The 16,201-nt window shown below is 42.4% G+C and overlaps 1 protein-coding gene across 2 annotated transcripts in view; it reads left to right on the top strand.

Moving 5' to 3' along the window:
• Window positions 1-16,037, top strand: part of lrch1 (leucine-rich repeats and calponin homology (CH) domain containing 1) — a gene marked incomplete at its 3' end in the record, with an annotated part of 21,868 nt that extends 5,831 nt beyond the window's left edge. The window contains exons 3-18 of one of the 2 annotated variants that reach the window (XM_083907357.1): window positions 560-686; window positions 843-948; window positions 2,015-2,151; window positions 2,242-2,372; window positions 3,426-3,513; window positions 3,722-3,827; window positions 4,196-4,311; window positions 4,421-4,491; window positions 5,440-5,526; window positions 5,632-5,709; window positions 5,777-5,813; window positions 7,000-7,066; window positions 10,205-10,314; window positions 10,412-10,549; window positions 10,643-10,720; window positions 14,650-16,037. In XM_083907357.1, coding sequence (XP_083763483.1) covers window positions 560-686; window positions 843-948; window positions 2,015-2,151; window positions 2,242-2,372; window positions 3,426-3,513; window positions 3,722-3,827; window positions 4,196-4,311; window positions 4,421-4,491; window positions 5,440-5,526; window positions 5,632-5,709; window positions 5,777-5,813; window positions 7,000-7,066; window positions 10,205-10,314; window positions 10,412-10,549; window positions 10,643-10,720; window positions 14,650-14,742 — 1,570 coding nt within the window. Of the gene's footprint in view, window positions 1-559; window positions 687-842; window positions 949-2,014; window positions 2,152-2,241; window positions 2,373-3,425; window positions 3,514-3,721; window positions 3,828-4,195; window positions 4,312-4,420; window positions 4,492-5,439; window positions 5,527-5,631; window positions 5,710-5,776; window positions 5,814-6,999; window positions 7,067-10,204; window positions 10,315-10,411; window positions 10,550-10,642; window positions 10,721-12,146; window positions 12,432-14,649 lie in introns of those variants that run through there. The other variant, XM_083907356.1, reaches the window with a different exon arrangement.
• Between the last annotated feature and the right edge of the window lie 164 nt (window positions 16,038-16,201).

Genomic DNA, 16,201 nt, shown 5'->3' with positions numbered 1-16,201 from the left:
TTTGCTCTGGGGCTCCACCTGCAGACATTTCATGGTACTGCACCCAGCAGTTCTTTATAGATGTCATTCATAAAGTAGATGTTTGTAATTGTGGTGATTTATAAAATGGAAATGCTGGTTCTCACTTTGCCTGCAGCAAGTACAACAACAATATAAAGAGGTATAAAAACAGTGTATAACAGTGTGTGGATGTTTCTCGTGTTTCAGAAGCAGAAGTGAGTTTTTCACACAGGAACTTTGTAACCGTGAGACGTTTAAACTCATTTAAACTGAGTTTAGATTCGGTCTTAAACTTAAACGTGTTCCTGTTTAAGTGTCTGTGTCGTTGATCATCACAGATTAAAATAGAACGCTTCACCTACAATGAAAGTGTACAAATCTAAAGCCTGTTAGCTCTGCTGCTAATAGCTAAGCTAACTGCTGAGTTTTTCTGTTACTTTGTAAAAACAGAAATTCATAAACGTGACGTTTCCCCCAGTTTTTTGTTGTCGTGATTTAACGTGAACTTTCTTCAATGAAAAGTTCAATATAACTTTTCGTGTGTGTGTGTGTGTTGCAGTCGTAACCAGCTGTGTTCTCTGCCTGCGTGTCTGTGTGGTTTACCTCTGAGAGTCCTCAACGCCAGCAACAACAAACTGGTCTGTCTGCCTGAGAACATCAGACAACTGCACGGACTCATGGAGCTGGTGAGACACACACACAAACACACACACACACACACACACACACACACACACACACACACACACACACACACACACACACACACACACACACACACACACACACACGTGTGGCCTGAAGCTTGATCAGTGTGTTGTTGTTATTGTCGTCTTCTTCAGGACGTCAGCTGTAACGAGATCACGGCTCTTCCTCGTCACGTCAGTCGACTCAAAGCTCTGCGAGAACTCAACGTACGTCGGAACCTCCTCTGTGTTCTGCCCGAGGGTGAGTGACAGGAGGGGGAGGAGTCTCTGTGTTTGTGTCACCATGGCAACCCGATTTCATTTCATTCATGTTTTTATTTTAAGACGCTTTAATAACACAACTCTGTTTAGAATAGCTCACTATCTGACAGTCAGTTTCTTTGCGTATGTTTAGATCAGCTCGCTATTTCGCAGTCGGTCTCTTTGTGAATGTTTAGATCAGCTCACTTTTTGGCAGTCAGTCTCTTTGCGAATCTTTAAATCAACTCACTATTTGACAGTCAGTTTCTTTGCGAATGTTTACATCAGCTCACTATTCGGCAGTCAGTCTCTTTGCAAATGTTTAGATCAGCTCACTATTTGGCAGTCAGTTTCTATTGCGAATGTTTAGATCAGCACACTATTTGGCAGTCAGTCTCTTTGCGAATGTTTAGATCAGCTCACTATTTGGCAGTCAGTCTATTTGCGAACGTTTAAATGAGCTCACTATTTGGCAGTCAGTCTATTTGCGAATGTTTAGATTAGCTCACTATTTGGCAGTCAGTCTCTTTGTGAATGTTTAGATCAGCTCACTATTTGACAGCCAGTCTCTTTGCGAATGTTTAGATCAGCTCACTATTTGACACTCTCTTTGTGAATGTTTTGAACAGCTCCCTATTTGGCAGTCAGTCTCTTTGCAAATGTTTAAATCAGCTCTCTACTTGCGAATGTTAAGGTCAGCTCACTATTTGGCAGTCAGTCTCTTTGCGAATATTTAGATCAGCTCACTATTTGGCAGTCAGTCTCTTTGCGAATGTTTAAATCAGCTCACTATTTGACACTCTCTTTGTGAATGTTTTGAACACCTCCCTATTTCACACTGTGTGTGGGTGGATGTCTAGAATAGCTCATTATTTGGCAGTCAGTTTGGTGTGTGTGTGTGCGTGTGTCATAAAGCTGTTTCTTTTCTTTTTAATGCCTGTAGTTTTATTTGTAACAAGGAACAAAGTTCACAGGAAGTGAAACACACACCCACACACACACACATCTGAAAATAACACCAGCTGATTTCTCCTCCTCCTCCTCCTCCTCCTCCTCCTCCTCCTCAGAACTGGCCGACCTCCCTCTGGTGAAGTTGGACTTCTCCTGTAACAAAGTCTCCACCATCCCCGTGTGTTTCAGGAAGATGAAGCAGCTGCAGTCGCTGCAGTTAGAGAACAACCCTCTGCAGAGTCCACCTGCACAGGTGTGGAGACGCTCGGCAGCTCATTATTTGGCAGGATGTACAGAGTCTCATTGAATGTTTCTTTTGTTGTTGTTGTTGTTGTTTTTCCAGATCTGTTTAAAAGGTAAAATTCACATCTTTAAGTATCTGAGCATGGAGGCGTGTCGCAGTGAGAAGATGCCCGACTCGCTCTACCTGCCCGTCATCGAGCGACTCAGCCTATCACGGCCCAGCACCGGCAGGTCAGTGACACAAAGTGACCACACGAGGCAGTAGAGGAACCAGCAGAGCTAGGTCTCTCTGGACTCTGGTGTGGGAGAGTGAGTGGGTTTTTATTGGTCTGTTTAATGTTGATTCCACAGGAAACTCTGATGCTATTTTTAAAACTCCACTCAAACAAAGAAAAGACTGCAGCTGCCCCGCCAAAATAAAACCACACACACACACATTCTCAGCTACTGTTTGACACCCTGCCCCGCCAAAATAAAACCACACACGCAAACATCCACAGCTACTGTTTGACACGCTGCCCCGCCAAAATAAAACCACACCCACACACACATCCACAGCTGTTTAACACGCTGCCCCGCCAAAATAAAACCACACACACATCCACAGCTACTGTTTGACACGCTTCCCCGCCAAAATAAAACCACACACACACATATCCACAGCTACTGTTTGACACGCTTCCCCGCCAAAATAAAACCACACACACACACACACACACAGCTACTGTTTGACACGCTGCCCCGCCAAAATAAAACCACACACATCCTCAGCTACTGTTTGACACGCTTCCCCGCCAAAATAAAACCACACACACACATATCCACAGCTACTGTTTGACACGCTTCCCCGCCAAAATAAAACCACACACACACACACACCTACAGCTACTGTTTGACACGCTGCCCCGCCAAAATAAAACCACACACATCCTCAGCTACTGTTTGACACGCTTCCCCGCCAAAATAAAACCACACACACACATATCCACAGCTACTGTTTGACACGCTTCCCCGCCAAAATAAAACCACACACACACACACATCCACAGCTACTGTTTGACACGCTGCCCCGCCAAAATAAAAGCACACACGTCCACAGCTACTTTATGTTACTGTGTATGTGAATCTTTAAACTCAGATGTGTGAAGAAGAGGAGGAGGAGGAGCTATGATTCTGCTCTCTCTCTCTGTGGAACTCACTCTCTCTTTAGCTCACACACACACACACACACGCTGGTGTCTCTTGTGTGTGTGTGACCTGTTTTGTGTGTGTGTGTGTGTGCAGTGTGGAAGACATGGAGCAGCAGAAGAAGCAGGACAGCGACTCAGGAGTCGGCAGCGACAACGGAGACAAGAGACTGTCTGCTACTGAGGTACAGAGTGTGTGTGTGTGTGTGTGTGTGTGTGTGTGTGCTAGGGTTAGTTAAGGTTAAAGTTAGTGACCAGGGGAATGAATGTAAGTCTTTGTTAAGTCCTCTGAAGTCATGGAGGTGGATTACGAGTGACTAACGAATGTTTGTCATTGATTTAATTCATAAACTCTTTGTTTGTTTGTTTGTTGTTGTTGTTTGTCTGTCGTAGCCGTCAGATGAGGACAGTCTGAGTCTCAACGTGCCCATGAGTCACATCACAGAAGAGGAAGGACTCAGTAAAGACGACTCCAGTGAACACATCAGCTCCCTGACAGGTAACACACACACACACACACACACACACACACACACACACACACACACACACACACACACACACACACATATCCTCAGAGACACGGTTTAAATAGACTTTAATCAGTTTTTAATCAGGTCAAAGTATTTTAGCATCAAAGTCTCTGAAAGTCACTGTGACATGAAAACATCCATGTTCCTGGGTTTAAAACTGGAGTTTAAACGTCCATGTTCCTGGGTTTTAAAGTATTTTAAATGGATGGAATCTTCACTTCTATAATACACTTTTCTAATATTGTTTGGTGATTGGTTCTCACTCAGGGGGGGCGTGTCCTTAATCTCTCTGTGTATGTGTGAGTGACTGTCTTGTGTCTTTGTTGTTTTTCAGCGGACACAAACTGTGAGTCTGTGCGTCTGATCGAGGAGAGTCCTACGGAAGCTCTGAAGGATCAGTTCAGCTGCAGAGACTCTGCTCTCAGCTCTCGCTTCATCAACTACATCAAGGTAACTTTTCGTCAATCGATGACATCACGACATAACGTATAGAAACATGTATATCCTGATATACTGTGTGTGTGTGTGTGTGTGTGTGTGTGTGTGTGTGTGTGTGCAGGGTCGTGCAGCAGCAGACTTTGACGAGCCTCTCAGGATAGAAGAAGACTCGTCGTGGCAAACGGAACAAACGTGAGTTTAGTTTGAGATCGTCTTTGTTTTTCTGTGTTTTTTTGGCAGTGAGTCTCTTTGCCAATGTTTCAATCAGCTCACTATTTGGCAGTCGGTCCCTCTGCGAATGTTTAGATTGGCTCACTATTGGGCAGTCAGTTAGTCTGCGAATGTTTTGAACAGTTCACTATTTGGCAGTCAGTTAGTCTGCGAATGTTTTGAACAGTTCACTATTTGGCAGTCGGTCTCTCTGCGAATGTTTAGATCAGCTCACTATTTCGCAGACAGTCTGCAGCTGTTTTGAACAGGTCACTATTTGGCAGTCGGTCTCTTTGTGAATGTTTAGATCAGCTCACTATTTGGCAGTCAGTCTCTTTGTGAATGTTTAAATCAGCTCACTATTTGACAGTGAGTCTCTTTGTGAATGTTTAGATCAGCTCACTATTTTACAGTCAGTCTCTTTGTGAATGTTTAGATCAGCTCACTATTTGACAGTCGGTCTCTTTGCGAATTTTTAGATTAGCTCACTATTTGGCAGTCAGTCTTTTTGTGAATGTTTAGATCAGCTCACTATTTGGCAGTAAGTCTCTTTGCGAATGTTTAGAATAGCTCACTATTTGAAAGTCAGTCTTTTTGTGAATGTTTAGATCTGCTCCCTATTTAGCAGTCTCTTTGGGAATGTTTAGATTAGCTCACTATTTGGCAGTTGGTCTTTTGCAAATGTTTAAATCAGCTCACTATTTGGCAGTCAGTCTTTTTGTGAATCTTTAGATCAGCTCACTATTTGGCAGTCAGTCTCTTTGAGAATGTTAAGAACCTCACTATTTGGCAGTCAGTCTCTTTGTGAATGTTTAAATCAGCTCACTTTTTGGCCGTCAGTATATTTGTGAATGTTTAGACAGTCAGTTTAAAGTGTGTTTGTGTGTGTTTTTTAATCTTGAACATGTTTCCTGTGTGTGTCGACAAAAGGTCAAAGGTCACGACGGGCACTGAGCTCCACATCGACATGATCGACCAGCTGAAAGAAGCTGTGGAGCTGCTGCAGGAGCCCAGCAGGTTTATCATTGAACCAGGATTTTACCATTGTTGTTGTTGTTGTTGTTGTTGTTGTTGTTGTTGTTGTAATAATAATACAATAATTGTTGTTGTTTTGTGTGTCAGAGTTTCCACAGAACGTGACGATGTGTCAGGAGTCAGACTTTACCCCGTGGAGATGGTCACCGTGGACGAGTCCCTCAAGTAAGTCTGGCTGTGATCTCACGTAGTGTTCCTTTAACGTCACACTCACTGTCCTCTGTGTCCACAGTGGTCAGGACGGTGAGGACAGCGCCCCCACAGCTCAGGTAGAGTATGTGCAGCCTTTAAACCCCTCACACATTTTACGCACCGAGTGATCTCAGGCCACGCCTCCACACGGAAACATCGCAAACAAACAAACTCGTCCTCGTCGGTAGAATTCTAAGTTAACGTCTTTAGAGTAATGTTAAGATTTAAGGTTTTAAACGTGGCTGCGTTCTGTAGCAGCTCATGGAAGAAGAAGAAGGAGGAGGAGGAGGAGGAGGAGGAGGAGGAGGAGGAGGAGGAGGAGGATGTGAGTTCCAGAGGAAGAGACAGATGATTCTAGACAAAGCCAGGTTTCAGGCCCAGCTCTCATGTCGGGAGTATGAGTGGCATATGTCAATCAAGGTACTGTAAGCAGCTTTGCCCCCGCCCACTGCAGCAGCTTTGCCCCGCCCACCCTGCGTCCCTCATGTCAGATCACTGTGAGTCGCAAAAAAATAATCCCGTATTTTAAAACTCAGCCAGAGTTCCTCTTTGATCTGTGCTCGTGTTTTCATCCATAAAGTTTGTTTCGCTTCTTTCTGTTCATTAAAACTTCAAGTAAAGCTGTTTATTTAACTTTTATTCTCCTTTATTTTTGTTCATACGGACGTGAAATTAACATGGGATCTCATCTTAAGTAAAAACTAGTGCTGTCAAACGTTAACGCACCAACGGCGTTTAACGGCGTTAGCGCGTGTTTCCATGACGACTGACCGCATAAAGACGTGCGTGACGTCATGTTTTACGCGACTCCCGATTGTTAAAATAAGTCGCGAAAGTAACGCTAAACTTTAAAAACATAATCACACATACGCAGTAACACAGGTACGCTAGTTATTTGTTAGCGCTGCTCTTTTCCTTTAATAAACGGACCGCTCCAGTTCCACTGTAGGCTAACGCTAACAGGCACTAAAAGGAGCTAATGCCGCTAACGGAGCTAACCGGTCAACGGTGCCTGGACTCTGGTGTCGCGGCGCGTAAAACGTGACGTCACGCGCGTCTTTTTCCGGTCAGTCGTCGTGGAACGCGCGTTAACCTATTGCACAGCACTAGTAAAAAAACGTCTTCCATTTCACCAGAAAACCACCGGGAGGCGCCAAACCTCCAGAATATAGTGACTGTGTTCTTTGCTGATGACACTGACGTGTTTTTATTGTCTTCAGTCATAAAACAGTTGTCCCCTCTGTCCTCTGTGTCCTCTCTCAGCGAGGAGACGTCCCTCCGGCCGTCAGACTGTCGTCCAGCTCACTGTTTGGACTGAAGCCTCGCTCAGGTGAGACACACGGGGGTTCAGGGGTTCACGTGTTCAGGGTTTGAGTCGTGGTCACTGATCAGAATCAGAACAAAGTCCAGCTCTGTTTGTTTTGTTTGTTTTTGTTTGTTTGGAGCTAGCAGCCATCCAGCATTTGTCTAACTAACGTTTGCTGCTGTGTCAAGTTGTGCTAACGGCTAACATGACGCTAATATGAAGCTAACATGATACTAACGTGATTCTTATGATGCTTATGTGATTCTAATATGATGTTAACGTGAAGCTAACAGCATGATTTTTTTTGTTTGGAGCTAGGAGTCATCCATCATTTGTTTGCTAACATTGGCTGCTGTGTCAAGTTTTGCTAACAGCTAACACGAAGTTGACACGATGCTAACGTGATTCTCACATGATGCTAACATGAAGCTGACAGCATGATTTTGTTTATTTGAAGCTAGCAGCCATCCAGCATTTGTTTGCTAATGTGTACTGCTAAAGTTTTGCTAACAACTAACACGATGCTAACATGACGCTAACAAGATACTAATATGATGCTAACATAAAGCTAAAATGATAGTCACACTATACCAACATTATTCTAATATGATGCTAACATGATGCTAACAGCATGTGCAGATGATGTGACGTTATAAAAGCTAATGTTTTGTTTTGTTTCTTTTGTCGTTTCTTTCATTTGTATTTTTGCTGACTCATGCTCGTCTTCCTGCATGACTCATCATTTCTCGCTCGCTGTCGTCTGTCGCTCGTTGACTTTTGTTCTGGTGATGTCGGTGTTTTCGGGACACATTTATTTATTATTTATTTTACACTTTCTCGTGGAATGAAACTTCCTGTCTTCCTGCACTTGGTTTTCACCTCGGTGACTCCGCCCCCCTTCCCACTCCCCCCCTCCCCCCCACACGCGCACACCTACACGCACCTCTGACCACTCCCACCACCTGGTCGTAGCCCCGCCCTCGCTGCCTTGCTCGCCTCCTCCTCCTTCCTGTTTCGAATCCTCCCACCTCTCACAGGCCACACCCCTCCGTAGAGAAACGCGGTGTAGCCATGACGACGGAGGCGCGAACAGCCGGGGTACGTCTGACCTTTGACCTCTGGCACCTTTTCTGAGCATAAATCATACATTTACACGTGGGATAAAATTAACATTTTTAAATAACAGTAACATGAGTCTGTGTGTGTGTGTGTGTGTGTGTGTGTGTGTGTGTGTGTGTGTGTGTGTGTGTGTGTGTGTGTGTGTGTGTGCGCACGCACCTCAGGGTCTGAAATGCGGTTTCATCATCATCTTCATCACTGCTCCTGACCTGATTAACAACCAATCACCATCGTGTGTGTGTGTGGGTGTGTGTTCTTGTACTTGCGCCATACTGAGGACCAGTGAGGGTTTTTAACCAACAAAGTGAGGATATTTTGGTCGGTCCTCACTTTGTTTTCATTGAAATCACTTCCTTAGGTTGCTATAACATGCTATACTCAATTTGTCAAAAAAAATAAAATAAAAATAATTTGGACGACATCGTATATAGTATTACTTTTTTTTTCAAATTTTGGACCAAACATTTTGCGTCAATTTTTTTTTCAAATTTTGGATGACAGTATAGTATGACGTTTTTGTCAAATTTTGGGTCAATTTTTTTTTCAAATTTTGGGTCAATTTTTTTTTCAAATTTTGGACAAAACATTTTGGGTAAATTTTTTTTCCAAATTTTGGACCAAACATTTTGGGTCAATTTTCTTTCCAAATTTTGGACCAAACATTTTGGGTCAATTTTTTTTTTTCAAATTTTGGACCAAACATTTTGGGTAAATTTTTTTTTCCAAATGTTGGACCAAACCTTTTGGGTCAAATTTTTTTTTCAAATTTTGGGTCAAATTTTTTTTCCAAATTTTGGACCAAACATTTTGGGTCAATTTTTTTTTCAAATTTTGGACCAAACATTTTGGGTCAAATTTTTTTCCCAAATTTTGGACCAAACATTTTGGGTCACTTTTTTTTTCCAAATTTTGGACCAAACATTTTGGGTCAATTTTTTTTCTTCAAATTTTGAACCAAAAATTTTGCGTCAATTTTTTTTTCAAATTTTGGATGACAGTATAGTATGACGTATTTGTCAAATTTTGGGTCAATTTTTTTTTTCAAATTTGGAACCAAAAATTTTGCGTCAATTTTTTTTCAAATTTTGGATGACAGTATAGTATGACGTTTCTGTCAAATTTTGGGTCAATTTTTTTTTTCAAATTTTGGGTCAATTTTTTTTTCAAATTTTGGACCAAACATTTTGGGTAAAAAATTTTTTCCAAATTTTGGACCAAACATTTTGGGTCAATTTTTTTTCCAAATTTTGGACCAAACATTTTGGGTCAATTTTTTTTTTTCAAATTTTGGACCAAACATTTTGGGTCAAATTTCTTTTTTCAAATTTTGGACCAAACATTTTGGGTCAAATTTTTTTTTCAAATTTTGGACCAAACATTTTGGGTCAATTTTTTTTTTTCAAATTTTGGACCAAACATTTCGGGTCAAATTTTTTTTTCAAATTTTGGACCAAACATTTTGGGTCAATTTTTTTTTCAAATTTTGGACCAAACATTTTGGGTCAAATTTTTTTTTCAAATTTTGGACCAAACATTTTGGGTCAAATTTTTTTCCCAAATTTTGGTCCACATAGTATAGTATGATGTATATAGTAGATGTCATTCATGAAGAAGTTATTTGTAATTGTGTTGATTTATAAAGTGGAAATGCTGGTCCTCACGTCAGCAACCCAGTCCTCAGTATGCAGCAAGTACAAGAATGTGTGTGTGTGTCAGGCCCGGTAGTCCTCATGGAGACCAAAACATGGTCCTAATGAGGCAGAATTGTGCTTATGGGTCAAGGTTCTGTTTAAATGAATGGTCGTCTCCATGGTAACCACACACACACACATGCATTGACCCAGTGTGTGTTGTGATTGGTGGTCATGTGACCATGCTGCAGAGAAAAAGACAACAACAACCTCGGAACATCTCTGCAAAGACTGGAGCTCCCTCCTGTGGCCTTTGAGTGGAACTACACCTGTACACGAACCATTCAGCTCTCAACAGCATAGAGAAAGGTCAAAGGTCACGACTGTGTGTGTGTGTGTGTGTGTGTTGCAGTGTTCCTGCGCAGCCACAAGAGTCTGGAGTCTGTTGATCCTCAGTTCACCATGAGGAGGAAGATGGAGCAGCTGAGAGAAGAGCTGGAGCTCATGGAGACGCTGAGAGACGTGAGAGAGCGAGGCGACGCCGTCGTCCATCGTCAATAACTGATCATTGGGCTCGTTTTTCTGCTGAATCTGAACCCTCTTTGACCTTTGACCTCAGAGCATCGAGAGCCGGCTGAAGGTGGTCCTCCCCGACGACCTGGGCTCGTCTCTGATGGACGGCGTCATCCTCTGTCACCTGGCCAATCACATTCGCCCCCGCTCCGTGGGCAGCATCCACGTCCCCTCCCCCGCAGTGGTACGACCCACGCGCCCGTGACCCCCTATGACCCTTGACCTTTAGTGTTTGTTTGTTTGTTTGTTTTTATTAAACATGTTTTTCTTCCCTCAGCCCAAACTCAGCATGGCCAAGTGTCGCAGGAACGTGGAGAACTTCCTGGACGCCTGCAGGAGGATCGGAGTCGCTGAGGTAAGCCCCGCCCTCTCAGAAACATGACTCCGCCTCCATGCCTCCCTGATCTGTGACCAAGGCTGATGATGTCACTGATTAGTACCATGTGATTAAAGGGTTATTTTATTGATTTTTTTTGTGTGGTTGTGTGAGGCAGCCACTTTATTAGGTACATGTAAACCACTCACTCTCCCACACCAAAGTCCATAGAGAAAACCAGTGATTTTAACATCACAGAGACACAGGAGTTGTTGATCCACTGCTGCCTCCATCACTAACTTACAATGTCTTATTCTGTAAAATTCGGCTTTTAAAATATTTAATTTAGACTTTATTTAAGTGACACAAAGTGACCACACGAGGCAGCAGTTGACCAGCAAAAAATCACTGGTTTTCTCTATGGAGTTTGGTGCAGGGAGAGTGAGTGTTCTCCTCAAACAACCACATTTAAACAAAAAAAAATACCCATAAATTGACTTTATTTGTTCTCATGGCTTTAACGCTGACTCATTAATGTGGACATTAATGCTGAGTCATGGCTGCCTGTGGCGTTCGTCCATCACAGTCACTGTAATCGTCTGAATGTCCTGTCGACAAAAGTGCTGAGTCACTCACAGAGAGTTTACATTCAAAAAACTTTATTGTCATTGTGAAGTTTAAATTTCATTTCATTTTTGTTGCTTTCGCTTTTTTTCTTTGTTTTGACGATAAATTGTACGATTTTATTCATCATCGCAGTAACTAGAATATCGTCGCCGAGTTGCGATATTTTCACGCCACACTCCTCGTGATTTATTTTAAAGCGCCACCAGAGGGCGCTGCGTCTGTCACTCCAGATCCTGCATCTGATTAAAGATGAAATTTTCACTTTAAAAACTAAAATTAGCTCCCGTTTCATTTGACGTCGACGTCGCTAAAGTTATTTTTGTAACGTTAGGTCAAAGGTCACCGATATAGGGCTCCGCCCACTTGCGTTTTTTTTACGATTATCGCAGTTAATTTTGTTTATTTTCTGTTGTCTGTTGTTCGCCGCGGTGCTGCTAGCTGTTGCTAACTGCTCACTGTTGCTAACACACACACACGCAGTGCTTCTGCTAAAGGCTGGCGAGCTAACATGCTAACGCTGCTGACTGCACCGGCTTTCCCATCAGCCACCTCTCCTCCTCCTCCTCTTCCCTCGCTTCCTTCACTCCATCAGCTCACGCTCTGACCTGTGACCTCTGACCTGTGACCTCTGACCTCTGTGTTCACTGTTTAACCTCCTGCCTTTGTTTCTCTTTTCACTGCTGCTGGATCAACACTTTCTCTTCTTCTTATTTTCTCTTCTTCCTCCTCTTTCTCTTCATTCCATCTTCATCTCTTTTATTTTCATCCTCCTGTTTTCCTGTCCACTCATCCCTCCTCCTCCATGCACCTCCCCCTCTCTTCCTCATGGGGGCGCCAGTCGTCCCTGTGCTCCCCGTACGACATCACCCAGTGTCGCCTGCAGCCGCTCTGCAGGACGCTGCGGGCGCTGGTCGCCTCGGACGCGAGCCGCCCGGACAGGAAGTCCGTCTCGCCGCCGAGCCCCGCCCCCTCCGCGGCGTCAAAGACTCCCTCGTCGGTGTCGGTCACCACGCAGACTCCGCCCCCCGCCTGGCAGATCTGGGACGTGATTGGCTCGAGCTTGCTTCACGTCCTCTGCCTCGTTCTGCTCTTCCTAGCGTACACGTGGAGCGAGCTCACGTAACCGTGGCGACGAACTAGCCCCGCCCTCTTTTATTTATCTTCTTCTTCTTCAGAAACGGAGGATTAAAAATAATCTATAATCAGATTTTATAAGAGTTTAAGTGGAGATTAAGCACAGATATGAAGGTTTTCTCTCTCTGGATTAGGGATGAACTCATTAGACTATATGCTGGATTATGAAAACCTATGTGACTCATCGTCCAATATAAAAAGAAATTTCATCGTGAACTCATCTGTTACCACAAGGTGGCAGCAGCAAGTCTTTGACCACATTTACGACGTTCCCTGAATGCATCTCGCTCCCGTCCTGGACTTATTTGCATATTTGACGAATATTGATGCAGAATATTCAAATAGCAAACTTTTTTTTTTTTTTAAACCCCGACGAGTCCCCGAAATAAGGTCTTAAATTTGAGTAAAGTGCCTTTAAATACGTCTTAAATTAGACTTCCCTTAAATCTGCGTAACATTCTGAAGCGTAACCATGGTAACAAGGTCACATGGTGTTTTCTCTTTTTGGACTTTTTTCATTTCCTGAGGTCGGACGAAGTGTGTATTTTTAATCTGCGTCACTCTCTTTACGTTAGCAGTTAGCAGTTAGCAATGCCATAACTGAAATCTAATTTAACGTCATTTTTATTTAAACAGCAAACAGGAAGTGGTCTCTAACGCTGCGTTAAGACCTTTAAAGAAACCTGACACGATGTGACTGAAAACAATGTTTGTTTCGTTCAAACCTTTCATTTATCTTAAATCAGATTAACGTCATGATGTCGTAGCTTCAGGATTATAATCCCACGTCTTTACCGTCATAAATGAAACGATGAAGAGAAACAGGAGCTGTGAACGTCTGAACGTCTGATTTATTCTCTGTAAATGTTTTGATTTAACGTGTTTATTTGCTGGTTGTTGACGTGGCTGAGTTTTTAACGTGTGTACGATACGATGAATAAAGCGAGTTCAGTCGTTTGTCGTCGTTTTAACGTCAATATTTCAACAAAAAAAAGCACGACATTTGAGTCGAAAACAGAAAAAAAAGACACTTTAAAATCACAAACCTTAAAGTTAGCAACAAAAACAACCCCGCCCCCTCTGATCAAAGCTCCGCCTCAAAAAGCGGTTGTTATGTTATTTATTTAAAATGTTCATTTTTTTAAACTCATTTTAACAATTTTTCTTTATAAATTTCACAATCATTTTGTAATCACATTTTTATTAGCTTAGCTGTCAAATCGGACTGTTAGCTTAACCTGTTAGTATAGCCATCAAGTCAAACTCTCAGCTTAAGATGATAGCTTGGCTGTCAACTCAAACTGTAAGCTTAACCTGTTAGCTTAGCCATCAAGTCAAACTGTTAGCGTAAGCTGATAGCTTGGCTGTCAACTCAAACTGTTAGCTTAGCCGTCAAGTCAAACTGTTAGCGTAAGCCGATAGCTTAGCCAGCAAGTAAAACTGTTAGTTTAAGCTGATAGCTTGGCTGTCGACTCCAACTGTTAGCTTAGCCATCAAGTCAAACTGTTAGCTTAACCTGTTAGCTTAGCCAGCAAGTAAAACTGTTAGTTTAAGCTGATAGCTTGGCTGTCAACTCCAACTGTTAGCTTAGCCATCAAGTCAAACTGTTAGCTTAACCTGTTAGCTTAGCCATCAAGTCAAACTGTTTGCATAAGCTGATAGCTTGGCTGTCAACTCAAACTGTTAGCTTAGCCATCAAGTCAAACTGTTAGCGTAAGCTGATAGCTTGGCTGTCAACTCAAACTGTTAGCTTAGCCGTCAAGTCAATCTGTTGTCGTAAGCTGATAGCTTGGCTGTCAACTCGAACTGTCAGCTTAGCCGTCAAGTCAAACTGTTAGCGTAAGCTGATAGCTTGGCTGTCAACTCGAACTGTTAGCTTAGCCGTCAAGTCAAATTGTTAGCTTAACCTGTTAGCTTTGCCATCAAGTCAAACTGTTTGCTAAAGCTGATAACTTGGCTGTCAACACGAACTGTTAGCTTAGCTTTGAACTCCACATGCTAACTTAGCTGTTAGTCACAGACTAATGAGTGAATGATGTGAATGACATCATTCACTCATTCACAGATGAATGAGTGAATGATGTCATGTGACAAATGATGTTTGTGTCTAAACTCTGTGATGTTCTCGACCTCTGTCTGTCTCTGTCCGTCCCCATCTGTCTCTCTGTCTGTCTCTGTCTCTCTCTGTCTGTCCGTCTGTCTCTCAGGACAAACTGTGTCTTCCTCACCACATCCTGGAGGAGAAAGGTCTCCTGAAGGTCAGCATCACAGTCCAGGCTCTGCTCGACCACAACTCCTGACCTCTGACCTCTGACCTCTGACCTCCTGACCTGACAACAGCACGCACAGAAGGGGGGCGGGGCTTCCAGTACACCGAAGGGGCGGAGCTTCCATGGCACACACACACAAACAGGAGTAAAGACTCTGACGTGGTTTGTCGCACTAACACAGTATTTTTTAATTCTGTCTAAAAACAACAAAGTGCTCATTTTATATCATTGTTGTTATTATTTAAATATACGTGATTTCTGCGTGAAAGATTTTATAGACAAACACCGACTGTAAACAAAGATGGCCGACACTAGAAACATCGCAAATCTGTGATAAAAAAAAAAAATCACTCCCAGTGACAGACACAAGGGGGCACTGCAGCTTACAGTCATTTACAAAGATAGATATAGGAAACGATTAGTTCATTTGTTGTATCTGCTGAATCGGAGGGGGCGGGGCTACTGCAGCCACTCTGGCTTCCTGTCGTCCATCTTTGTTTAGCGTCAGATTCGACGTCAGTTTACGTTAAAAAGACCAAAGTTAAAATGGAGGCAATAATTTAGTCTTAACTTTATCAGGAAACAAAAAAAAACAATTAAAAATGTTACTTAAATATTTAAAAAGAATTGACTTTATTCTCTTAAAATGTAAGTTTCTTTGAAAAAAAAATGACGACGACTTTCATGATATTTTTACATCGTAGATGTTTTTATTTGATTGTTTTCATGTTTAAATGTCTCTTAAAGGGACAGTTCACGTTTTATTGGGATTCACAAACTGGGAGAAATAAAAACCAAGCTTATCCTGGGCTATCGTTAGCATTACAAAGCTAAGCAAAGTTAGCATCTCAAAGCTACTTCGACTTATCGCCGTAGGTTTGTAAACCACTCTGTGGACTTTGGTGTGGGAGAGTGAGATAAAGACTCAAACTGATGTGGGAAAAAGCTGAACTGTCCCTTTAAGTCGTAAATGTAGCCGAGCGTGTTTTTATCGTCACATCAACAGTGTTCCTGCACTTTAAAACTTTTTATATCAGATATTTAACGAGAGAGTTTTTGGCCTCTGAGGAGAAAAAAACACTGAATTCACCTTTAATCCAAAAACACAACAAACACTAATGTGATGAAGATCCTGCTGAACACAATCTATGTTTCTATGTTTGTATATAAATGTCTGCGCTCACACTTTGTATTTTTCGCACATTTTTATTTTTTTTATTTTTTCAGGTTTGTTTATTTTTTTCCCACCTTTGTGTCGACGTTTACCGTCATGTGTTGAACAGCAGCTCTGAGCTAAATGCATGAAATGTCCCTTTAATGTCGCCTTAACTGCTGTGAATATATAAATGTATGGATGTGTGTGTGTATATATGTATATATACATGTGTATATATACATATATACATATACTGTATTTCTTATCACTTTATCAGTAAAACCCTGGTGTGTAAACGCAGCCGCACGTTTTTTATTTGATCACCTGTGCGAC

Source organism: Microchirus variegatus (genome assembly GCF_963457635.1).
Source record: "Microchirus variegatus genome assembly, chromosome: 20".
Classification (NCBI taxonomy): domain Eukaryota; kingdom Metazoa; phylum Chordata; class Actinopteri; order Pleuronectiformes; family Soleidae; genus Microchirus; species Microchirus variegatus.
This window is presented reverse-complemented; position numbering and strand designations above follow the sequence as displayed.